This window comes from Carettochelys insculpta, chromosome 5 (genome assembly GCF_033958435.1).
Source record: "Carettochelys insculpta isolate YL-2023 chromosome 5, ASM3395843v1, whole genome shotgun sequence".
Lineage (NCBI taxonomy): Eukaryota > Metazoa > Chordata > Testudines > Carettochelyidae > Carettochelys > Carettochelys insculpta.
This window is the reverse complement of record NC_134141.1, coordinates 127629835-127654457: the sequence shown is the minus strand read 5'-3', so window position 1 is coordinate 127654457 and position 24623 is coordinate 127629835. Positions and strand designations below refer to the sequence as shown.

Sequence of the window (24623 nt, the reverse complement as noted above, 5' to 3'; positions counted from 1 at the left end):
CTCTGCTTGTGCCTGGCACCAGCTGTTGCTGTGCAAGGTCCGGAAGCCTTCCGTTCGGGGATCCCCTGCAACTCAGCTCCCAGGGGTTACGATGGCGTGAGGCCGGGAACAGATTTTATATCCCCCCCAAAAACCCTTTCCAAACTCTGGCTGGTGTCGCTCTCAGAACTGTCCCAGCCCTCCGTGACTCTGAGATTCTTGGTCTCGGTGAGTTCCACAGAGTAGAGAAGGCAGCTTTTCATGAGCTTATAATCCGCTATGCTGCGGGGAGAGGCAGGGGCAAACCAAACCAAACGGGATCGTTTCATATCTTTCAAACTTTATAAGGGAAGCTCCCGGCTGGTGGTAGAAGCAGGGAATCGAACATTATCAAGAACAAAATCTCGTTCCTAGCACGTTAAGCAGAGCAAGCCTGTACGTGCTGCTCTCCTGCTAAACCCCTGATTCAGCAGGACAAAAGAACTGACTCGGCACCACTGTCGCTGCAGAGAAGACCCGGCCTTTTCCCTCGTGGGTTGTCCATCCAGCTCTGCTCTCGCTGGCCTGGCCTTTGCATCTCTTTGGCATGTTCCTGGGGCTGTGGGTCTTGGCCCCGAGTTTCTCTCCAAGGGTATTTCTTCCCCTCAGGGCCTTTGAACGGGGCTCCTTGACTAGCTGCTCACACAGCCATTCCCTTGGCTCTCACGCTGTAAGGCCTGTGCCATCGCTTGTCTCCTTGCCTGTTTGCAGCTCCTTGATCAATGCCCTTTCGCTCCCACTCTGTTTCCTTTCAGCCTGCCCCTTGATACGCTCTCTGGTACCTCCGCAGGTTTCGTGCCTCTGCTTCCTTTCTCATTCATTCTGCTCACATACCCAAGTCTGTTGGGTTTTTCTATTCTTCCAACCTGAACCTTTCCAAGCTTCCCTCTTTCCTCCTCTCTTTCCCCTCCCCTGCTTCCTGTTCTCCTGCTCTTTTATGTTACCGGCTTACCTCCTGCCCAGCTCTGGTTCACCCACGAGCTCAGGCATCACGTTCCTTCTTGCACAGGTTTTCCCAGCTGCCTCCCCTTCAGCATCGTCCACCTCCATCATCCCTTGCTGGGACCAGTCACCGCTGTAGCAGCACAGTTGTGGACTCCCCCCAGTCACTCAGAAACTCAGAACTACAACTGATGCCAGTGTTGGGTTCAGGTTGACAACTCTGCTCTTCTTGGACTGCCCCCCTAGGTTTGTATTGAGGGGACAGAGCCAGCTGTAGCATCAGTCACTAGCGGGCTTGGCAGAACTCTGCTGTGTAATTCCACTGGATAATCAGTTTATTTTTATCACTTTAAATTTTCACTGTTTTGGGAGTGTGGGGGGAAGGGGCGAGATGATAGGAAGACGTTTAATGGTGGTAGAGGATGCTGAGATTCAGTAAGTTTTGTAGCCAGTACGCTGGGCACATCACAGCTCAGCCATGCACTGTAACTATCTTTCAGTCCACTCCTGCTCTGTTCTCAAAGGGCAGTTCTTGTTGCTGAGCTCTGTAAATTTTCTGTTGACGGGGGGGTAGGGGTGGAACGTGAGGTCACTTGCACCCAGAGGGCCAGCGGTGCTCAAACAAGGGGAGGGCATGGTGCTAAAAGCTGCCTGGAAGTGAATCTCGCTGGTCAGAGACCTGAGGAGAGCGGCTGCGCCAGCCTGCACCATGGTTGAATGCAACTGAATCCGGATTCCCTTTGCTGTGGAAAATCTGCCCCTGCCCCCAGTCCCCTCCTGTTGACTCTCAAGTTGTAGTGAGATATTCCAGCCCCGTCGTCCCTTTCCCTGTGTTCCTCTCTGAACCCTTTCAGGGGAACTGCCCTGCTTCTCTGTAGGCTTCTCACCTGCGCCTGCCGCTTCCTGAGAGGACCAAGCTGTGTGTCTCACAGAACTTCCCTGCAGCCTGCTGTCCTGGCAGAGGCACCCGACCCTCGGAATCAGCTCCTGTTGGCAGCCTCCGCCAGGCCGCTGGGCATTGTGCAAACCACGGGGTCTGCTGCTACGCTCGACTCGCAGCAGGGTCGCCTTTCCCGGTAGGGGCAGGTAGCCAAGAGTCCCCAGGTACCTGCAGATGAGATCTTGGAGTGAGGCTGGGTGTGGCTGGGGGGCTCATGGCCCATTTCAGCCAGGCTGCCTTTGTCCCAGCCGTTGCCGGGGGGCAGCGTGGCAGGGCGGTGGCACAGAGACCCTTCCCTGGTGGGGGCCGCCTGCTGGAGTCAGAGAGGGGGCTGGGGGCTCATCCGTGTGGGGGCCGGGCCTTAGGAGGAGGATGTTCCGAAGCGGCCCAGGACCCCGGTCCCTGCGCAGAGGCGCGTGGGGGGAATCTCGGGTGGGGGGGATCCGGGTGGGGAGCAGCCCCGGGGGGTGGGGAGCTGAAGCGCAATGAAGGGGGATCTGAACGGGGCTGGAACCTTTGCCCTCTCCTGCAGCTGGGGGCCTTGGAAGGCTTCACCCTGCTTTTGCCCCCTGCCTTTCCCCCCTGCCTGGGCACCTCAACCCCGGGGGGGCAGAGGGGGGCTGGCGGGGGCAGGGTCTAGTGTAGGGGTAGGTGGGGCCGGCTCCCTGCAGGGTGGGGGCGGGGGCAGGCGGGGGGGGTGCTGGGGTGGGGGCGGGGGGGCTGCGGTGGGGGGAGGGGAGCAGCTCCCGGGGGCGGGGCCCAGGCCGAGGGCTCCTCCCGCCGCTAGGGGGCGCTGCGGGCTCCGGGCTCCCCCCGCCGCGTGCGGCCGGCCCGGCGCTTCCGGGTTCGCTGCTCCGCGCCGCCCGCAGGTACCGGCCCCCCCGCGCCCTCCGCCTGCTGGGGCTGCTGGGGGCCGCAGGAGGGGGCGGGGTCAGGGACCCGGGTAGGGGGTAGCTCGGGGGGATGGGGGCCGGGGGGGGCAGGGGGCAGAGCTGCAGGAGGGGGTAGGGATCTGGGTAGGGGGTAGCTCGGGGGGATGGGGGCCGGGGGGCGGGGCAGGGGGCAGAGCTGCAAGAGCAGGGAGGGATCCGGGTAGGGGGCAGCTCCGGGGGTTGGGGCCGGGGGGCAGAGCTGCAGGAGGGGGGAGGGATCTGGGTAGGGGGTAGCTCTGGGGGGTGGGGGCCGGGGGGGGCAGGGGGCAGAGCTGCAGGAGGGGGGAGGGATCTGGGTAGGGGGTAGCTCTGGGGGATGGGGGCCGGGGGGCGGGGCAGGGGGCAGAGCTGCAAGAGCAGGGAGGGATCCGGGTAGGGGGCAGCTCCGGGGGTTGGGGCCGGGGGGCAGAGCTGCAGGAGGGGGGAGGGATCTGGGTAGGGGGTAGCTCTGGGGGATGGGGGCCAGGGGAGGCAAGGGGCAGAGCTGCAAGAGCAGGGAGGGATCCGGGTAGGGGGCAGCTCCGGGGGTTGGGGCCGGGGGGCAGAGCTGCAGGAGGGGGGAGGGATCTGGGTAGGGGGTAGGTCTGGAGGGTGGGGATCGGGGGGGGGGGCTGGGGGCAGAACTTCAGGTGGGGGGAGGGATCCGGGTAGGGGTAGCTCGGGGGGATGGGGACCGAGGTGGCAGGGGGCAGAGCTGCAGGAGGGGGGAGGGACACAGGTAGGGGGCAGCTGTGGGGTTGGGGATCGGGGGGGGGCAGAGGGCAGAGCTGCAGGAGGAAGGAGGGAGGGATGCGGGTAGGGGGTGGGGACTAGGGGGCAGGGGACAGAGCTGCAAGAAGGGGGAGGGATCCGGGTAGAGGGTAGGTCTGGGGGTTGGGGACGGGGACAGGGAGGCCGGGGGCAGAGCTGCAGGACGGGGGGGACCCGGGTAGGGGGTAGCTTGGGGGGGTGGGGACTGGGGGGCAGAGGGCAGAGCTGCAGGAGGGGGAGGGATCTGTGTAGGGGGTAGCTCTGGGGGGTGGGGGCAGGGGGCAGAGCTGCAGGAAGGGGGAGGGACCCAGGTAGGGGGTAGCTCGGGGGGGTGGGGACTGGGGGGCAGAGGGCAGAGCTGCAGGAGGGGGAGGGATGCGGGTAGGGGGTAGCTCTGGGGGGTGGGGAAGAGGGGGGCAGGGGGCAGAGCTGCAGGAGGGGGGAGGGACCCGGGTAGGGGGTAGCTTGGGGGGGTGGGGACCGGGGGACAGAGGGCAGAGCTGCAGGAGGAGGGAGGGATCCGTGTAGGGGGTAGCTCTGTGGGGTGGGGACCGGGGGGGCAGGGGGCAGAGCTGCAGGAGGGGGAGGGACCCAGGTAGGGGGTAGCTCGGGGGGGTGGGGACGGGGGGGCAGAGGGCAGAGCTGCAGGAGGGGGAGGGATCTGTGTAGGGGGTAGCTCTGGGGGGTGGGGGCAGGGGGCAGAGCTGCAGGAAGGGGGAGGGACCCAGGTAGGGGGTAGCTCGGGGGGGTGGGGACGGGGGGGCAGAGGGCAGAGCTGCAGGAGGGGGAGGGATCTGTGTAGGGGGTAGCTCTGGGGGGTGGGGGCAGGGGGCAGAGCTGCAGGAAGGGGGAGGGACCCAGGTAGGGGGTAGCTCGGGGGGGTGGGGACCGGGGGGCAGAGCTGCAGGAGGGGGAGGGATGTGGGTAGGGGGTAGCTCTGGGAGGTGGGGAAGCGACACAGGGGCAGCTTTGGGGGGCGGGGAGGGGGCGTAGGGAGCAGAGCTGGGCGAGCGGGCGGGGGCAGGGGCCTGGGCATGGGCAGCTCTGGGTGGGAGTAGGGGGAGAATATCCCATGCTGGCCCTGACCTCCTCTACCCCTGCAGGATGCAAAGGTGGCCGGTGCTGCTCTTCCTGGCCTGGGTCTGTTTCCTCTTCTTCTGCGGCATCGGCCTCTTCACCAGCGGCTTCCTGCTCATCAGGATCGAGCTCGCCAACCGCAGCTCCTGCTCCGACCCGCTGGCCGCCCCAACCCGGGCCGGGCGGGGAGTCGTGACCGGTGCCTGCTGGCTGCCCCAGCGCATCCCCAAGGCCGTGCTGCTCATCATAGATGCCCTGACCTTCGAGTTTGCCCGCTTCGACCTGGCCAAGGAGAGGCCCCGGCCCTACGAGAACAAGCTGGGCTTCCTGCACCACCTGTCCCGCTCCCAACCCCGCCATGCCCGGCTGTACCGCTTCCGAGCCGACCCGCCCACCACCACCATGCAGCGAATCAAGGGGATCACCACCGGCTCCCTGCCCACCTTCATTGACGTGGGCAGCAACTTCGCCACCTACGCCATCGAGGAGGACAATCTGCTGAGCCAGCTGGTGCAGAACGGTGCGTGGCCAGGTGTGGCGCGGCGATCAGGCCAGCCGGAGGAGGCTCCTGTGCTGGCGTCACCCAGGGGTGCTCGTGTGTACGCCCCGCCACGGCTGCTCCTCAGAGCACGCGAGGCCCTTACAGCTGTGCCAAGGCAGCTGGGCTCCATGGAGCTCTCCCGTGGCCCAGTCTGCGTGCTGGCTCTGATGTGGTGTGTGCGGGCCGTCTGCCCCGCACGGGGAGCAGATAGAGGTTGGGACCTGATCTCCGTGTGGCGAGGGGAAGTGGGGCTGGAGCCAGGGCAGTCAGGCTGATGCCGAGACAGATGGGGGTCAGTGGGGCGGTTGGGAGAGTGTTCCGGGCAGCCGGAGTGTGGTGGCATGCTCCAAACGTAAGGGGAAGATTTCAAAGGGCTCTTCCCACACGCTGCCCCCAGGGCTGCGGGTCTGGGAGAGAGCGGAGAGTCTAGGGCATCGTCATTCACATCTCACTGCCAGTATTTGTACCTGGGTGGATTGGAGACGGAGGTAAGATTTGGGGTCTGGGCTGCAGTGGTGCTGTGGCTCAGAAAGGGGTTCTCCTGCCCATCCCTGTACCAGGATTCCTCAGGGTCAGAGCCCCAGCTCTGCACAGCAGCCAACCCTTCCCCCCGACCTCACACCTTCCCAGTGCTTTTTCTCCAGCGGAGCAAACGCTGCTCAGCGCTCCCAAAAGGCAAGATGGGGCTTTGGTTGCTTGGTGCCAGTGTCTTGGTGGTTGGATTTGCCATCACTTCTCAGAAGTTCTGCAGACCAGTAGGTATCACCTACTTCTGTGTCTCAGCCTGCCCTAAGAGCAGAGTCCAGTTGCGCCTACTGGGGCATGTCGTCATTCATAGGGGAAGCTAAGGTGCACGCAGGTATAGTTAAAATGTCACAAAATAGTCCTGGCATGGCGCACCTCTGAGCGGCTTGTCCAGCCTGTCTGTGAGTGGGTGAGGTGAGAGGACAAGAGCTGATGGGGAGTGTTGGTATGTGACAGAGGACTACAGTACGTTCCTCCTTCCACGCTCCTCAGCGTGTTCCCGTCATGGGATGCTCCGACCTGTGCAGCCTGAATGGTAAAATTCTGTTAGTGGTAGCCACTGGAGTGCCCTAGAACCCCTTACCCACACCCCATGTGAACGCCAGATCTCCTGGGCCCAGGGTTTCCACCAGCTGGATACGTCCCATGTTGCTGGATGATCCTTTTGGATCACAAGCAGGCAGCTTGTGTAGGTTAGTGTGTAAGTCCACAGAGTTACCAGTTTCTTTAGAGCTAGTTAGTTTAAGGGTGACGTGCTGGACCTGAAGGGTGAGAAGCCTGGGTTCAAAAGATCTCTCTCGTGACCGGCAGTGTTCCCATTGGGGAGTACACATGGTAGGCGCTCAGCACGGTAGACCTTGCTCAGTCTTGGCTGCAAGGGCATGGAGGGGGCTGAGTCGGCTGAGTGTCTGCGAAAGGGGAACACGTCTCTCAAGGCTTGATGAAACCATGAAAGGGTTTTTAAAAGCCTTAATGATTTGCACTCTCCAATAAGAACTCCTTTGAATCCCTGGGAGCTGAACGTCCTGTTGGTACACAGGGTGAAACCTCCGTTAGAGCAGCTGGGAAGCTGTTCTTTATTTTAGCTCTCTGAAAAACCTGTGCCTTTGGTGGCTGTCACTTCTGCCAGACACAGAAGTGCATTGGTGGCTGTGCTACCCGTCGCTGTGTTTCCCAAGGATAAGTCATGCTTTGCACGCCTTCTCACTGAGTCGCTCTCTGGGTTTCGGGGAAGTGGATAGGTCACTTTACCAGTTGTTTGCCCCATACCCTGCACCTGTCCTGAGAAGCTGCGTTCCGCACTCTGGATGCAAGGAGGAATGTGGTTTAAGCCATTTCTGCTGTCACAAGGCTGTTCGTAGCTTCGGGGACAAAAATGAGGGGAAGGTATTGAAGCGTGTACAGGCTGTCCCTCCTTAAACTGGGACTCAAGGACCAGGAGGGCTAGAGCTGCTGCTACCCCAGCCCTGCTGTGGCTGCCCTGGCAAGGGAGGCAAGGCTGTGGCTGTGGCTGCTGTGGCAGGGGAGCTGGGACTGGGGCAGCCAGCTGCCAAGTCATGCCGACAGCAGGGGAGCACCCCAGTCCAACAAGTTCCCTCATTCAGGACTGGTCTGGTCCCACCTGTGGCGTGAAGGGCTTAGCCATACCTGGGGGCATCAGAACTCCTTCAGTGAGATCCAGAGGAGCGTGCCAGGCTGCTCTGGGGGAAGGGCGCAGTGCCCCAGAGCTCTGGTCACACTGCTCCAGAACGCTCATCTTTTGCTGTAGAATCTGGCTCAGCTACCGAGCTTGGCAGGCAGCCCTGAGCTCCAGGTGCGACGAGGGCCCCAGGTCCCTGCAGCCTGGGGCAAGGCACTGCAGCTTGGCCGAGCCCAGGGGTGGGGTTGTGCGGAGGGTGCTTGAGGCAGGAAAGAAGTTACTCCCCCGTGACTGAGGTGCTTCGAGATGGGCTCTGCGTGTTCACACTCCTCTGCCTCTCCCTGAGGTTCACGAGGGACAGAAGTGAGGCAGGAGCGCCACACGGCACGTGTTCCTTGCCCGGGCATGGACACCCCAGCAGCTGCTGCGCGTAGGTTGTTACTGTTCAGCCTGCCCCACTTGCTGTCCTGTGGGCGTGACTACGCCGAGTGGACCCCGCAGAACCCCCATTACTGGGGAGCAGCAGGCGGTTCCTGGGCGGGTGCTGCAGAGAAGGCGGCTCTCGCACCGGACGGGGGAACAGTGAGGATGCAGCGAAGCCGCGGCTGCCTGCGCAGGGAGGGGCAGCTCCGGGAGACAAGCACGCCCTCGAAGGCTGTGTGCTGCGTGGAGAATGGCTGCGTAGTGTCTGACACATGAGCCTGGCCTTGCTGGGTCTGTTTAGGCGGCCGTGTCTTCGGCCTGCTCGCTCTGTGGCCGGTAAGGGGGGCAGCGAAGGCCCAGGCGCTGGTGGATTTTGGACGGGAACAGAGCTGAGGTCTGTAAGTCACTCATACGGGGCAGTGACAGCCAGCGGCCAGCGCTGACTTGGGGTGGCTGAGCCCAGGGCGGTGGGAGAGTGATGCTGGGGCTTGGTAGCCCATTGCTGAGGCCAGACTCCTCAAGTAGTGTGGGCACAGAGGGGCCCCATGCTGGAGCACTGTGCCAACCCCGTCCTGTTTCCCAGGCAGGAGAGTGGTCTTCATGGGAGATGACACCTGGGACGGGCTCTTTCCCCAGACGTTCTTCCGCTCGTATTTCTTCCCTTCGTTTAACGTGAAGGATCTTCACACGGTGGACGATGGGATCCTGCAGCATCTCTACACGACTGGTGAGCTGCCATTGCCGGGCTGGGGCCACGTCCTCCGCCTCCACCTTGTGCGGGAGGGTTAGAGCTGAAGAGTCGCTGCTGCTCGGCTGGGTACCAGCATTATCTGGGCTTTTGGCCGGCCACCCGGGAGCGCTTCAGGTGCTGCCCAACCTATAGCAGAGCGCCCGCAGCTGGCAGTGTGTGTTGCTACTGGTGGTGCACGCTGCATGTGCCTCAGTGCACGGAACAAAATTTATTCCGCCCATGGGTGGAAGAAAATAGGTGGAGCCCAGCAGAGAACTGTTTTGTGTCCCAGCTGGGTCGGGCACAGCATTTGCACCTGGTTGCGGCTGCAGCCCACGCAGCCTGCAGTGCTCTGCCAGGATTCAGCAGCCCAGCTAGGCAGCCTCTGCACCTTCCTCCTGCGATCCTGGGGGAGTCCTGCATACTTGGCCTTCCCACACACAGCCTAGCACTGCCTGCTCTGCCTGGGGACTGCCGCCCTGGGAGTGGGGCCGGGGCGGGCAGGGAACGTTGCACCTGGCATGCAACCTTGAAGGGACCTTGCAAAGCTGGTGTCTGCCTGGCTGGCATTGAAACGCCTGGACAGGCACGTGGTGCTGCAGAATGGGCCAGGCCACGCTGGGAGGTGGTGCTTGTCTGGGAAGAGAGGTGCTAACCCCGTTCTGGTATGCGTGTAGCCCCGCGCTGGGGGAAGGTGCCTCTTACAGCCTGCTGCAGCCCTCACTGCACTAAAGGGGTGTGGAGATAACCAGAAGCAGCCCCACGGCTAGGGAGGAGCCATCTGGCGGCAGAGACTGTCCCTCACTATCCACAGGGGTCTCTCTCCCCCTCTCTGTAGATTAGAGACCCAAGTCTCACGTGAAGAACCTGCCCAGAGCAGGGCTTGGCCTAGGGCTGCCCGTGGCCTGCGTTGGACTTAACCAGACTCGTGACTCGGGGTGTTAAATCCCGTTTGAGCGGTTACTCGCTGAAGCAGGCGTGCAGGGACAGCTGGGGAGGCCGCCCGGCATGCTGGGGGCCGGGGACCGCACCGGCACAGCTGGAGCGCTCCTGCTCGTGGCAGTGGCACAGGTAGAGGGTGGTTCAGCACAGCTGGAACAGCCTGGCTCAGGAGTGCTGTGTGCAGAGACATTCCAGCGAGGCCAGAGCAGTCCCAGTCTGCAGAAGGGGAGTCACTCCAGCCGCCCCAGGGCCGCTGCAGACAGGGCTACTTCAGCCCGGACGGAGCGCCTCAACCCTCTGTGGCCCTGCGGGGCTGGGGCAACCTCCGGCCTGCAGCGGTGGAGCGGGGCTACTCCAGCCGGCACCCTGATAAACTGGTTGCACTTTAACCTCCCTAATCGTTACCCTCCACCTTAAGCTCAGGCCTTGGGCTTCCGCCCTCTGTGGGGTGCAGGACTCAGGGCTGAGTCAGGTAGCTTAGCTTCACAGGCCCCTGTGGCATGGGGCCCCAGCTAAGTGTCCTGCTTCCCACCCCTCAACGCCAGCCCTGCGTATGGCCCCCGAAGCCCCTCCCACCACTCTCCACTTGAGAAATACTAGGCGAGCGGCTGCCTTGATTGCCAGCATCCCTGGCACGTGGGTCCGTTGTGCACCCAGAAGAGAACGGAATCCCGCCCCGCAGGGCTGGCAGCGTTAAAGAAGCAGCAGGCAGCACGGCACGCCTGCAGGAGAGAACCTCTGTGTGGCTGAGAGCTGAGTTCTCGGAAGCCTGCTCATCGTGGCGTGCCTCAGTTTCTGCAGCTGTACAATGGGTGATGGTACCTATCTCGGTGGGGTCGTGAGCCTCAGCTGCACCACACACAAGGTTCCGGGGTGGAGCACTGCCAAGCGGGCAGGCCAGGTTAGGGGCCTGGCCCTGGGTCCTTGAAAAGAGGTGACTGCAGGGTGGGTGGGAACATGACTCCTGTCTGTGCAGACAGCAAATAGGGCAGTGCTCTCTCCCGTCACATAACAGGAGCACCTGGGCTTGCGCAGGGAAACGAGAGAGGTTGAGCCGGTTTAAAAGGTTCAGGAAGGCCGTCACCCAGCACGTGGTACGCCTGTGGAACTTGCTGCCCGGGGCCTGTGGAAAGGGTGGAAGTAGAAGCGGCTTAAAAAAGGAATGACAGGACACGTCCATGGGTGGCTATCAGGGGTGCAGCCCGATGTCCTGGGTGTCCCTAAACCTCTGACTGCCAGGGGCTGGGAGTGGACAGCCGGGGGTGGATCACTCCATTGCCCCGCTGTGTTCATTCCCTGTGAAGCACCTGCTACCAGCTACTGCCAGCAGACCAGACTCAGGCGAGGTGGATCCTGGCTCGGACCTCACCTGGCCATTAGTTCTCACGGCTGCAGGAGCGCCCAGCCTAGCGGGAAGGGGAGAGCCGGGCTGGTGGCAGGGTGGTCTCCGGCTGGAGGAGCTGGCTGTTGGGTTAGCAGAAGGGCCTGACGCGCCGTCTCCCCCGTTCTGCAGTGGACGGCGGTGAATGGGACCTGCTGATCGCTCATTTCCTGGGCGTGGATCATTGTGGGCACAAGCATGGACCTGACCATCCAGAGATGGCCAAGAAGCTCACGCAGATGAATGAGATGCTCAGGTGACCAGCCCTCGGGGGTGGGGCTTTGCCAGCTCCCTCACCTCAGCGCCTGCTTCTCTGGGGGCTGGTGAAGCCCCTGAACCCCCGAGCCTCCCCCAGGTAGACTGGCAGGGTGGCCAGTGGGTGGGGCTCCACCGCCCATCCTGAAGGGCCCTAGTCCAGCCTTTGCAGGTGTCGTGGGCGGCAGGGGGCTCACTCAGGCACTGCCCCACAGGACATTAGCTGGAGCCGAACTTGCAGAGGAGTCAGTCTGGTGGGGCGCAGCTGAGCCCATTGCTGCCTCTCCGGACTGGTGGTTGTGAGGCGTGACTGCAGTCTGAGGGGCACTTTCGAGCCTCGGCTAGAATGCACTGACTCTGCACAAGTGTGTGGGTCAGGGACCCGCTGGCCGGGCTGGGGGCGAGGCTTGCTGCAGGGAGCACTGTGTCTGCATCCAGGCATGGGTCAGCGCCCCCCTCAGAGGGGCCAGGTGGTGCGCGGCGACTGACAGGCCTTGTCCCGGGGGCAGGTTGCTGGTGGCTCACCTGGGGAACGACACCCTGCTGCTGGTGGCTGGGGACCACGGCATGACGGAGACAGGGGACCATGGCGGAGACAGCGAGAAGGAGGTGGATGCGGCCCTCTTTGTGTACAGCAAACAGGCTCTCTTTGGAGCCCACCCGCCCACGGTAACGGAGTGAGGCTGGCAGAGCCTGGGCAGGGCTGATCCTGCTGGGACAGGGTGCTGGGCAGCGAGCCCATGGGGGCACGGGCTGGGAGGCAGCTGACCTGGGACAAGGAAATACTCCACAAACCCCTCCCTGACCCCAAACGCCCGCCTGTCCTGCCCCTGCTCCATGTCCGTCTGCACCCCTCCAGGAGAAGGTGAGGAGGGCGGGACTTTTCCTTCCCACTCGCCCCGGGGCGCCGCGCCTGCCAAGATTCTCTCCCCGATGCCAACCCCCCACCCCCACCGCCGGGTTCACCAGCTGCGCTGGAGCAGCTCAGTCCTTCCCTGCAACAGGAATGAGCCTGCCAGTGTTTCTAGCTTCTCCGCTGCCCTCACAGGGAGGGGCCACATTCGCTCCTGGGGGTACGCCTGGCAGGCCTGCTGGGATGTGGATGCAGATGAGGCCCCAGAGGGGCAGGGTGCACCTGTGCCCTATGGCCCCGGGACTGGCTTCTCCCTGCCTTGGAGATCAGCGCACGCTTGTTCCCGCTGGGCTGTCGCGCCTTGACGGGACCTGCTCCCTCTCCCTGTCCCCCCAGGAGCCGGACACCGTCCCACAGGTGAACCTGGTGCCCACGTTGGCCCTGCTGCTGGGCGTGCCCATTCCCTACAGTAACATCGGGGAGGTGATGGCTGAGCTGTTCTCAGGGGATGGCAACCCCGCCTCGGCAGCACTCCAGCAGCTCTCGGCATATCACGTCAATGCCAGACAGGTAGGGGCGGTCGGCATCTCCCCTTGCGGAGACCCAGGGTCACAGGCAGTGTCTGAGGCCTGGCTCCCACAGCTCGTGGTGCCCCGTGCCCCCTTTGCATGGTGGCTTTTCCCAGTCCTCCGCAGGCAGCGGGAGGGAGCCCGGCCAGAGCTGATCCTCCCGGTTTGGGGTCAGAATTTGTTTGTTAGCGCAGACCTGACCTCAGCCTCTCCCACTCCCTGGGCTCCCGGCCAGGCCTGCTTGCCCCAGCCACGTACAATCACCCGCAGCAGTGCTGTGCTTTCAGGCTGTCCTGCTGCAGTGTGATGGGGCAGCTCAGTGCCGCAGCTGGACACGGGGATCTGCTGGCAGCATCCCGGGGGTGCTAAAGAGCTGCCGAGGAGACGGTTTGAATGCTGGTGTTAATGGTTAAGAGAGCTGGGCAGCGGGGCAGGATGGGGGGCTCCAGAAGCCTAGAAGGGCCCTACCGTTGTGCCAACCTCAGAGAAAGACAACAGAGAGGACTCCGCCAGGTAGCCTGACATCAGTCAGTGCCAACGAATGGCGTGGCTGACGTGGGCCTCGAGCTGCGGTTTTCAGCCTTTAGTCCTGTGCAGACTTTGGAAAAGGACAGTCGCAGGCACGGCACCTTTGGAAGTCTTGGACACAGCCTGTGGCGCTGACTGGAGGGCTCAGGCGATAGGAAACCTCAGCATGGCTTTACTTCACGGGAAGTCAGTCTCGTCAGCCGAGCCCGCTGTCGCTGTGGGAGGAGGTTGGCACAGGTGGGAGCGGCCTGGCTGCGACAGCCGGAGACTGTTGTAAGGTTTCCCACTTGGAAGCCATCTGACTGGATTTCGAAAACAAGGCCGGCCTGGGACGGTGCCCAGAAAGCCCGCGTTAAATGGAGAGGGAACCGGCCAACGGACAGAGCTCAGACTAGGTCTCGGGGAATTACCCAACCGGTGGGTGTTTCTCGTGGGGTTTCATGGTTCTGGGCCCAGCATTTTTCCGTTCATTTGTCGACCGTCAGGAAGTCGCTCCACGACGTGAGGCAGGAGGCAGGTGGAGAGGACAGAGCAGATGCGCAGCCCGACCTGACTAAGGGGGTGCGGGCAGCAGTCACCAGGGTGCTCCCCTGACCGGCACCTTGCTCTGTCCAGCGACTGCTTGGTTGTGTGCGTGTTGCACTGGCGGGCTGAGGCCGTTCACAGGCGACACCTTTCGCCCAGTTCTCCGGCTCCGGGAAGGTGCAGATACGAGTTCGTTAGCGTCTCAGACCTGCCCCAGGGAAATCCCAGGTTCCTGGGGGCCCTTCGCCATAGCAGGGACAGGCAGCCTGTGAGCCACTGGCTGGAAGCTGAAGCCAGCCAAAGGCAGGTTCAAAATGCGGCCAAAATGTCGACGAGGGAGGCTGGTTACGTGTGGCTCCAGGCTGGCAGCCCACCTGGGTGATGCTTCCATGAAAGACAAGTCCCTGGGCTCAGCCCTGGGGTAACGGTGCTGCGTCAGGCCAGCCGAGAGGCTCCGACGGCCCCTTCTCTGCCCGGGCTGCGTGCGTCTCGGACTACGGCTGGGTGTGCCAGGCGGGCGAGGGCAGGGCTGCTGCGGGGTGGGGGAGGGGGCGGCCGTGAGCCTCCCCGTCGTGTTGCCCCTTGTGCCCCTGGCCCTCCTCTTCCAGGTGGACCGATTCCTGCACTCCTACTCGCTGGCCGCCCAGGACCTGCCGGCCGAGCGGCTGCGGCAGCTGCAGGAGCTGTTCTCTGCTGCCGAGGAGGAGCACGACCAGCTGCTGGCCCGAGTGCGGGAGGTGGAGCTCGTGGCGCCCGAGCTGGAGGCCAGGCGGGGGCGAGCGGTTGCCCGCTTCCAGCGTTACCTGCGGGAGGCCCGGGCCGTGTGCATGGAGTCCTGGGCCCGCTTCCACCCCCTGCGCATGGTGGCCGGCTGCGCGCTCATCGCCGCCACCTGCCTGCTCTGCTGCGTCGCCTCGGGGCTGGCGGCTGCCCTGGACTTCCCCTACCGCAGCCGCCTCCTCTACCCACTTCTCTGGGGCCTGGCGGGGGCAGCTCTGCTGGGGCTGGGCCACCTGCTCGCCGGGGCGCGGCTGGACCTCCTCCTGGCACTGTCCTCTGCAGCCGCCGCATCCCAGCTGGGCTTCTTCTGGCACTTCTGGAGCCGCCAGCCCCTGCAGGCCCATTTGGCCAGCGCCCAGCCGCTGGCGGCCAGCGCGGGCTCGCGGCCAAGCTGCCGAGCGTGGCAGAGGCTGCTCCTCCCCATGGGCATCCTCCTGCTGCGCTGCTGCGCCATGTTCTCCGACAGCTTCGTGGTGGCCGAGGCCCGGGTGGCCCCCTTCCTGCTGGCCTCGCTGGCCCTCCTGCTGCTGGGGCGGCTGCACTGGCACGGCCAGCTGGCTGCCCCGGACACCCCCAAGCAGCCCCCAGGCTCTGCCTCGTGCCAGGAGAGCTGGCGGCTGCTGGGCCTGCTGGGTGCGCTGCTGGCCTGCCTGCGCCTCTCCAGCCTTTTCCACCAGTGCCGCGAGGAGATCCCCCACTGCCAGCCCTCGCCCCTCTTGGGCCCCCTGGCCAGCCTGCAGAGCACCCAGGCCAAGAACCTCTTCTACCTGCTGTGCGTGGCCTCGCTGGCCGGGCTGGTGTGCGCTGTGCGGCGTTGGCTGCGGCACTACGGCAACCTCAACAGCCCCAGCCCCCTGGTGCTCTTTGTGCGCTGGGCCTTCCCGCTGCTGGCCGTCTGGGTCGCCTGCTACTGGGCCGTCGCCTCGGGGGCGGAGGACGTGCTGGGCAAGCTGCAGGAGCTGGTGCAGGTGGCGCTGGTGGGCTTCCCACGGGCTGTCTACGGCCTGGCCGCCCTGGGGCTCCTGCTGGCCCTGTGGAACCCCGTGACGGTGTTCGTCAAGGACAGCCGGGAGTCGGGGGGGCCCATCGTGGCCTCGTATCCGGGGGCCCCCAGCTCCCAAGCCGGCCTCCCGCCTGTCATCCCGCAGCTCTACAGGAGGATGCAGGAGTCTCTGAAGAGGCGGCTGGAGACGGGGCACCGGAGGGCCACAGTGATGGCCTACGGGCTGGGGAGCGCGTACTCGGCCCCCCTGGTCATCGTCCTCTCCCTGCTGGGCCTCCTCCTGCTGCTCCTGCACAGCGAGAGGCTGAGCCTGGCTTTCCTGCTCCTCTTCCTGGAGGCCTTTGTGCTGCTGCGGATCCACGCCCACGTTGTGAGCCTGGCGGGGGACGCCGGTGAGCTGGGGCCGGGGAGCTGCTTGCTGAGCAGCGGGCATGGGGAGAGTGCTGGCATCTGTGGGGATGCAGCCGCTTGCCCCAGGCAGGGGCCCTACTACAGGGGAGCGGGGCTGGTGGGTCTGCTCACTGCCTACAGCCTGGGGTGCCTGCCCAGCGGGGACGAGGGGGCTGCCTGGGGGCAGGGGCTGTGGTGTTCTGCCGAGAAGACACCCAGACTGCAGAGAGCTGCCTGGTGCTTTGGCCTGGAGGGCACCTCCCCTCCTTCACCTGGGGTCGAGGACCCAGGGCCCAGCGCTGGCCGCCTGGTTCATCCTCACCGCTGAGGGCGGGGAAAGGGCTAATGCCTTGGCTGGGCTGTGCTCAGGCCGTCTGCAGAGTCCTGCCCCTGATACAGCTCTCTCCTGCTCAGAGCCCTTCGCGGTGCCCTGGTACGCCGTCATCTCCTGGGTCTTTGCAGCCACCCAGTTCTTCTACGCCACAGGCCACCAGCCCACCTTCCCCGCCATCCACTGGAACGCAGCCTTCGTGGGCTTCCAGCAGGGCCACAGCACCCACCTGCTGCCTGCACTCCTGGTGGGGGCTAACACCTTCGCCTCCCACATCCTCTTTGCAGGTAAGGGGGTTTCCTCCCCGGCTGCCAGGAGGAGCCAGGGCAGCTGGTGGCACGGCTGCAGGCGTAATGCACGCTTGGCAGGGAGCCCCTGCTGGGTGGCTGTCGTGTGACTTATGTGCAGCCTGAAGCCGGCGCCCTTGGGGTTCGGTCCCCGTGTGCGGCAGGCCGCCCTGGAGCTCCGGGACTCCACTAACATCCCTGCCTTTCTCCTCGAGGTAGTCGGCTGCCCTCTGCTCCTGCTCTGGCCCTTTGTCTGTGAGGCGCCCAGCTCCCCGCGGAGGAAGCTGAAGAAGGAGCTGCAGGAGGAGGAGCCCTTGATGGAGATGAGGCTGCGGGAATCTCCCGAGAGGTTCTCAGCGGCTCTGCTGCAGCTGGGGCTGAAGTACCTCTTTGTGCTTGGCGCGCAGGTAGGGCAGGAGGGGCGGGCACCAATGGGCTGCATAAGAAGCCCCGCAGTCCAGGCTGCGGATGGGACTCTTCCCTGCGCGTGGGTAGCCCAGGGCTGCTTGACCGGAGCCTCAGCTGGGCAGTGACCCGCAGTGGGCGAAGGCAGAATGGCAGCCATGCCAGCCTGCATTTGCTGCAGGCTCCTTGCTCTGTGGCGTGGGCAGCCCCCCCACCTGCTCAGCCACACCCCGGTGCTGCTACTGACCAGGATGTGAGTCTGCTCCGCCAGCCCGAGCGTGGCTCCCTGGGAGACGGAGGTGCCTGGCTGGCAGCCAGCGTGCTGAGCACCTGAAAATCTGCTGTGAACCTGCTCAGCTTCCATGTGGGGGACAGGGCTTTCCTCCTGGCCAGCGCCACAGCCGGGGCTTTTTCCCTCTCCCGCCGCCTGCGGTGTGTGGGTCTGCAGGCCCTGCTCTGTGCAGTCTGCTCACCCCTGTAGCTCTGGTTGGAACTGGTGCTCCTGGGCAGGGCTCCCCGCTGGGACAAGCAGTGAAACCGTTTCTGTCCCTCTGGGCAGCAACTCGGGCTCCGATGGACGGAGGACAGATATGCTGAGTTAGAAGGGCTGTGCTGATGGGCTCTTTGAGGGGCTGATACGTTAATGGCCATCAGGACACTGAGTCACCCTGGGGCCTCTCTGGTCTGCTATTGACCTCAGCAAGTAGCAGAGGTGCAGGGCCTAGTGGGACGCTTTCAGGGTGCGTGGTCAGCCAGAGCCCTCGGCTCAGCTTGGGCCCATCCAGTCTCTTCCTTTGGGGGAAATGAGCCCCAGCTGGGGAAGCTACCCTGATCAGCCCAAGCGTTCCTTGTGGCTCAGGAGCTTGTCCCCTGGCACCAGCCCCCAACGCACATTGGCCTTCTGCCCACGTTACAGGTCAGCCGCATCATCACTGACCCAGGGCCCTGTTCTCTGCAGCATCTCTGCTCCTTCGGGCTCTGGGACCGGGGCGCACAGGAACAGCTCTGCCAGGCGGGGCAGTAGGGGCTGCTGCTCCCAGCCGTAGTTCCACCGATGTGGGGTCAGTCCCAGACCTTCTGCAGCCCAGCATCTGGATGCCGTGTGTCGGTAGTTCAGCAGCTCGTGATCCCCAAAGGGGTGTTCTGGGTCTTCCTCTTGCTAAGTCGCTTACCTTCCACGCCAACCCGCTTTTCTCCCCGCACACGGGCCCCTTGCCACTGCAAGCAGCCACCGTAACGTTCACACGTCCGCTGCAGCTGAGAGCTGGAAGGGAGCTGTGCGCGTGGCGGCCCTCGGGCAGCGTGCCAGGCGCTCTCCTTTCCCAGAGTGCCCTGCTGCCTCCTCTCCCGTTCGTCCACGTCCTTCCTGCGAGCTTCATCCGCTGCTGTCGTCGTTCACCAGGCGCCTCGAGCAGCAGCGTGAACACGAGGGGGCTCAGGGCCGTGATGAGCTCTGACTCCTGCTAGGCGCTGCAGGGGTTCCCTGTCTGGCTGCCTGGAGGAGGTGGCAGCCCCGGGCATGCAGCAGAGTCAGCCTTTTGTCGGTTGTTCGCCGCCGCCAGGCTCCTTCCCTCGCAACGAGATCCTGCAGCTTCCCCAGCCCGCTGAGCGCTGTGGGCGGGGTTCCTCTTCTCTGCTTTCGCACAAGAGCTCTTTGTGCAAAGATCACATCCCTTGTTCACTAGCCAGGCACGAATCCAGACTGTTACTGGTGCCAGCTTCTCTGAACCACGCGTCCTACCTGCCAGCCCTGCCGATGGCCCGGGATGGGGAGCAAGGAGTCCGGCTGGGCTCTGCCCATCGCTTGCATCGTCCCCAGCCATAATGCTTTGACTGCCGGCAGGCGCCGTGGAGGTGCACTGTGACAAGGGGACCCAGCTGGCAGGTCTATAGGGGTGTGAGCGGGAGCCAACTCCAGCTCTCTGTTCTGTAGCGTGGCTGGAACGGCAGAGCTGACGGGCGAACGCTTGTCCTGGAACCAGTAGGTGTGATGGGCGCCCTGGTTGCAGGGCTGTCTGTACCGTGTGTCTGTGCTGACGGTGCCTCCCCCGTAAAGATGAGGGTACCTCTGAGGTCAGTTGAGTGCAGCCAGTGGTGTCCTGGCAGGTCTGAGGGCTCCCTCTGTGGGACTCCTTCGCTGCTGGCTGATGGTTCTCCTCTTTGTGCGAGTGGCTTATCATCCTAGAGACCACCACAGCCCAGGGTCTGGGGGCTGCCCCCAGGGGATGCTGCACCTGCTCCCCTGGCTGCCCCAGTGAAATCTAGGTGTTGGTGTTACACTCCACTGCAGATCTTTGAAGGTGTGTGCACACGGTGTGTGCCCTGAAGGCTGGGAGCGGAATCCCCCTCCAGGTGTGAATTAACTTGCTGCACCAGCCCCGGGGCCCTGCCAGCCTTAATACCCTTTGCAAAGAGGGACCCGCTGCCAAGGACTGGGAGCAGCCTCTCCGGGTGGGGTATCAGAGGGGTAGCCCTGTTAGTCTGTATCTTTGAGAACAACATGCATCTGATGAAGCGGGTCTTTGCCTGCAACAGCTTCTGCTGCAAAATATCTTAGTCTATAAGGTGCCACAGGACTTCTTGTTGTTCAGGGTGGGGTGTAACTCTGCCTTCTCCCCGGTCTTCCCCACAGCTCCTGGCCTGTGTCTGCGCAGCCATGATCCTCAGGAGGCATCTCATGGTCTGGAAGGTGTTTGCCCCCAAGTAAGTGCCAGGGGCTCCCCTCTGCCCTTGGGTCGGCCTCTTGATCCCCTGGCAGCGTGGCTAGCGGTCGTTGATTCCAGGGCCACTGTGAGCAGCTGGCTTAGAATGGGGTGGGTTGCAAGGGCTGTGGGTCAGGATTTGGGGGTGTCAAAGCGCTATGGAGTTAGCCAGGAGCATACATAAACGGTGATGGACTGGTGGAGCAGGCCACAACAGGGCAGTGGGCACCCGCCCTCCCTTGGTGTCCACATGTCCCAGCTGCTCTGGTGGGCTGGAGTCGGGATCTGATGGGTTACCCTGGCCGGCTCTGGGATCTCAGCCCCTCGCTGCCTGGAGAGCCAGGTTCAAACTAGAAACCCATTTGCTAGAACAGCCTGTGCCAGGAGTGGGCGGCGGGGAGGCACAGCTTGCAGGGGAGGAGCCTGGGTGGAGGCAGGATGGGGGCTGCTGTGCAGACACTGTGTCTGTCCTGCTGCAGGTTCCTCTTTGAGGCTCTGGGCTTCGTGGTGAGCAGCACCTGCCTTCTGCTGGGGATCTGCCTGGTGATGCGTGTGGACTGCGCAGTCAGTGCCTGGTTCAGGCAGCTCCAGCCCAGATAGCCTCGGGGCAGCCGAGATGCGGTGCATTGTCCCTGAGGTGACGGCAGCGTCCCTTCCTTGCGGGGCCCGGGAGAACCCTCCAGCCACCACCCTGGCCAAGCGCTGCGGATTGCTCCATGTCCCTGCAGGGCGCTACGGGGACGGGCTGGCCCAACGCACGGTGCCATTGAATGCTGAGCTGAACGGTGGATTTGGAGCCCTCGCCCAGCACATCAGGCAGCAGTGCAGGGCCTGTTGGCGGTGGGAAGACAGGACAAAGCCTCCAGTGCGCCCCCGTAGCTGGCTGAGGGCGGGGGTCTTGCTGCCGTTTCCCTGGGCAGAATGCACTGCAGGGCTGTGAGCTGCCCTGGGGTCGGCTGCCTCGCCTGGGGCAGAGACTGGGGAGCACCTGGGGTGTGCTGGCGCCAGACCTCGCCGTTCTCTGCCTGCCCACCTGTGCGGCACCTCCGCCCACTCCCCAGCTCCTGAAGAGGGGAGTTTGGGCAGTGCACAGCCTGGCTCAGGCAGCGGCTGCCCCTCCACCCGCGCTGACGGAGGAGCTGTCTGCTGCGGTGTGGTGGGTGCCCCGGCTCGCAGATCCTCACCTCCCTCAGGGCTGCAGCTGAGAGCGGCGCCCCCGGAAGCGTGTGCTCAAGGGGTGGGGGGCGGTCTCCTGTAGCCAAGCCGGGAGCTTTCAGAGGATTCCAGCGCCTGGGTTAGCAGCACTCTGTTCAGGCACAGTCTGAAACTGCTGGGGGGAGCTGTGCCCGAGTCTGAGCCATGGCTTCAGCCCTCCGGTCTCCAAAGAGAGGCCTCGGCTGGAGCAGCCAGGGCCCCACCTCCTGTTCCGGCGCACACACGTGTGCCTGCTGTGGCGCTCTGGCTGCTCCCAGCCCCGGCGTGTGCTCAGGGGCGACCTGAGCAGTGTGGTGGGCGAGTGAGCGCGGCTGTGGCAGGGCCCAGCTCGAGGCTCCTCGCTAAAGGAGGAAGGGAGAGCTAAGAAGGCTGGCCTAGCCACTGGTCCCTGCTCGCTGGTGGCTGGAGACCACCGCCGGCTTGACTGCTTAGTGCCTGCGCCCGCGTGGGGCACCACCCGGAGCGGAGGCTGGGCCACATCTCCCAAGGGCGGCAGGGTGGAGCAGGGAGGTCTGGAGGTGCTGCAGGAGATGGTGACTGCGATTCAGAGCTCGGTGCTTTTTGCAGGACTGACCTTAGTGCTCCAGCCTGGGGGGTGGGGGGGACGGCTCTGGTGGACATCTCGCCCTCACCCCCACTATTTCTGATTGGGAGATTGGCCCCCTTCTTCACAGGGGTTGGGGCGGTAACCATGGGGCCTGGCTAAATTCCAGCTGGAATGCGCCCACCCTAGCCCCCGAATTTCCCCAGCAGTCCTGGTGTTCTTCACTTCCTGCCCAGAGCCACGGCGGCAGTTCTTGGTGCTGTGAAGCCTGCTGTCTTCCCCGGGATGGGTGCAGTGATCTGGGCTGCGTTCCTGCAGCCCTCTCCAGTGAGAGGCGCCAGGAGCTCCCTGCTGGGATCTTTGAGTTGGGTGCTTTTCATTCCCCATCTGTTTCTGGTTCGAACAGGTGCCTGTTTGACATCAGTTCACTGTGCCCTAGGGCCAGGGTAGTTCTGGGCCCTTCCCACTCTCCTGCCTCTGGTCCTTTGGGGCCCCCAAAGATATCCTGACTTACTGAGCTGCAACTGTTAGCCCCAAAGCGCCCAGCTGTTCTGAAGGGGTGTGTCTTGGGGATGGGTTCAATTAGTCGCTGTAATTCTGTGGGCCTCGTGTTTGCCCCCCTTGGGCTGGAGCTGAGCAGGCTGGTGAGGGAGGATCACCTGTTCTGTGATGGTTCTCTGCTACAGCCAGCAGATGTTCAGCAGCTAGTTGCTAGGGCAGACCCTGGGGTGCTGCTGCCCAGGTGGCAGGGCGTGCCTGGGTGGGACCGGGCCGGACGGGGCAGGATGGCACAGTGGCTGTCTCTCACACTCGAAGGTGGTATTAGAACAGCAAGCCACTCGCATTGCAGAAACCAGGGAGTGACTCTCTCCATGGCAGCTGCGATTCCATCCTGCCTGGCCATGCAGCCCAGGCAGCAGCCGCTCGTCGGATCAGCTGTGCGTACAAATCTGCGGGCGTTAGAGCTGTTACTGGCCCACAACATCCCTGCCCCCATGCAGGACTCTGGGCTTTGCTTCCCCTTCTCCCGAGTGTCAGGCAACCTCCCCTCCCTGAGGAGCTTTCAGGGCACCACCGAGCACTGCGTGTCCCAGATCTCCACACGTTTGCTTAGTAGCCTCCAGCTTCCCCCTCTGCTCTGCCTGCTCTGAGTTCTCCCCATTTTATAGATGAGGAGGCTGAGGTGTTTGTGGCATGGCTGTGGTCACATGACTCTGGCTGAGCAGGAATAGAACCCAGGAGTCCTAGCTCCAGGGAAACCCCAAAACTCTGCCCCTCCTCCCCATTTAACTCATGCCGTCTTCCAGCTGGGTTCGGTCTGAAACAGATTTTGAGCCTGTTGACTTTAAATGTTTAAATGCCATTGTTCTTGTAGCTACAGAGTGGTCTTGTAAATTTGGCCACAGTCCTGGGAGCTGGGACTCCTGATCTCTGATAGCAGCTCTGCCACAGGTGCTGTGACCTTGGGCAAATCCGCTGCCTCAGTTTCCCCATGGATAAAACAGCCATAATCTAATTCCTTGGAGACCTCTCAGGGAGCTATCAAAGTCCACATCTTCACTGGAGGGTGGACCATAAAATAGTTCTGTCGTGGTAGTGCCAAGGAGCCTGGGTAGGATTCTGGGTCTACTTTCCCTGTTGCTGCACTGTGGGAGGTTAGGCCTCGCTTCAAGGAGCTGAATCCAAGCAGACACGTGCCACACCAAGGGCTAGCAACCGGCCTGTCATTTTTATGTGACTGTTACTAGTTCTGGAGCTGGTTTTCCTGGCTCCCCTCAGCTCCTTGCCTGCCATTCTGGTTCGTGTCCCAGAGACGTGGGTAGGTTAACCTGATTGCCAGCGCCCTGGGAGTAGGAGACTGTGTATCACATCCCCAGGGCCCTCTGTTACATGCACAGGGCTGGGATTCAGGAGGCCTGGTTTCGGTTCCTGGCTCTGCCACTGGCAGGCTGGGTAGCTGTGGGCAAGCTGTTGCACCTGGCTTGCCTCGGTGGCTCGTTTGGAGAAGGAGCCATTTACCTCCAGCGCTCAGATGCCAAGTACTCGAAGGAGGCAGAGCTCTGCTGGGCATTGCTGTGGATTTAAGTGTGGCTTTTCTATCTGCTGGAGCACGTCCGCACACTGGCAGCAGCCGTTCATCTAAAATCAGCGCCCCATGTTGTCACTGAGACGCGGCTGGTGACTGCTCCAAACGGAACGGGGCCTGTGGTCTGTTCAGCTCTGGGACTGACGTGCTGTGACATTGGGTGATTCACTTCACTTGTTTTACCTCAATTTGCCAAACACTTGAGATAATCCTGACCTACCTCCATGGGTGTGGTGAGCTGCGTTGGCTCTAAAAGGCATCGAGAGGCTCACCCAAGGGACTGGAAACTAAATAATGGTTCTTGTGTAATTACTCAGTTACTACAGTGTGTCCCAAACTTAAAACGTTGGCGTACCCCTTTTGGGACTTCGGGGGAGGGAGAGCTCGGTGGTTTGAGCGTTGGCCTGCTAAACACAGGGTTGTGAGCCCAATCCTTGAGGGATCTGGGGCAACTAGATTTTAGAAAAGAAATCTGTCAGGGATGGTGATAGGTCCTGCTGTGAGGGCAGGGGGCTGGACTCCACGACCTGTGAAGGTCCCCTCCAGCTCTGTGAAATAGGGACTTAAGCCTTACCAGTGCCCCCCCATCTCCCAGTGCTTATCTCCCGATTGTAATCGTTTATTTGCTGCTGCATACCCCTTGAACCCTTGCGCGTGCCGCGGCTGGTACAGTTTCCAGCTTTGGGGGACACACTCAATTACTAGGTGGTGGGGAAAATTTTGTTTTATGCCTTTGAATGATGCTTCTGGGTAGGAGGGATCCAAGGGGGGTAGCTTGTCAGCGGTATCTGAGCCCAGCTCCACATCTACTCCCGTGTCTCGGTGGCGTTGCCTGTTGTCCTCCCCTGGAGGAAATGAAAGGCGGACGTGTGAGTGGCAGAAGGTGGCTGGCGGCTCCCGCAGCTGGTTGGACTCGGTGCCGGGGCCAAACTGATCCTTGCAAATAAAGTTTGAGATCCCGACTGGAGCTGAGGGCGGGCTGCTTGGTGCGAGTGTGGGATGGTGGGCAACGAAGGCAGGGGCGGAGGGCGGCTGCTTTTCTGGGCGGGGTGGGGGCGTGTAGCCGACACCGGGGAGGTGGAGGTGGAGGAGGAGAGGTGCGGGGGGGTGGGAGTGGAGCGGGTGTACCCCGGCGGGCGCGGGGGTGAGCGGGGAAGCCAGCGTGCAGCCTGGTGGGTAGGGAATGGGGCTGCCTGCCCCCCTCGCGCCTTGGGGTCCTGCTTTGCCTTCGGTGACACCATTCCTGGCCGCTCCCCCGGGCCCCAGCCCCGCCGGCGGCCCCCCAGGGAGGGCTGCGTGTGGCGAGACAA

The 24623-nt window shown here is 63.2% G+C and overlaps 1 protein-coding gene across 3 annotated transcripts; it reads left to right on the top strand.

Moving 5' to 3' along the window:
* The first annotated feature begins 1113 nt into the window (after positions 1-1113).
* PIGO (phosphatidylinositol glycan anchor biosynthesis class O) lies at positions 1114-24274 on the top strand. 3 transcript variants are annotated; one of them, XM_074995878.1, is made up of 11 exons: positions 1114-1206; positions 4686-5179; positions 8371-8514; positions 10973-11096; positions 11605-11764; positions 12345-12518; positions 14179-15745; positions 16158-16361; positions 16581-16768; positions 19399-19469; positions 19948-24274. In XM_074995878.1, the coding sequence occupies exons 2-11, from the start codon at positions 4687-4689 to the stop codon at positions 20066-20068; spliced, it is 3246 nt and encodes a 1081-aa protein (XP_074851979.1). In that variant the 5' UTR covers positions 1114-1206; position 4686; the 3' UTR covers positions 20069-24274. The 3 variants fall into 3 exon arrangements, with proteins under 3 accessions (XP_074851979.1, XP_074851978.1, XP_074851980.1); XM_074995877.1 differs by lacking the exon at positions 1114-1206 and adding an exon at positions 2724-2769; XM_074995879.1 differs by lacking the exons at positions 1114-1206; positions 19399-19469; positions 19948-24274 and having other exon boundaries at positions 4685-5179; positions 16577-16762.
* Positions 24275-24623: the final 349 nt, after the last annotated feature.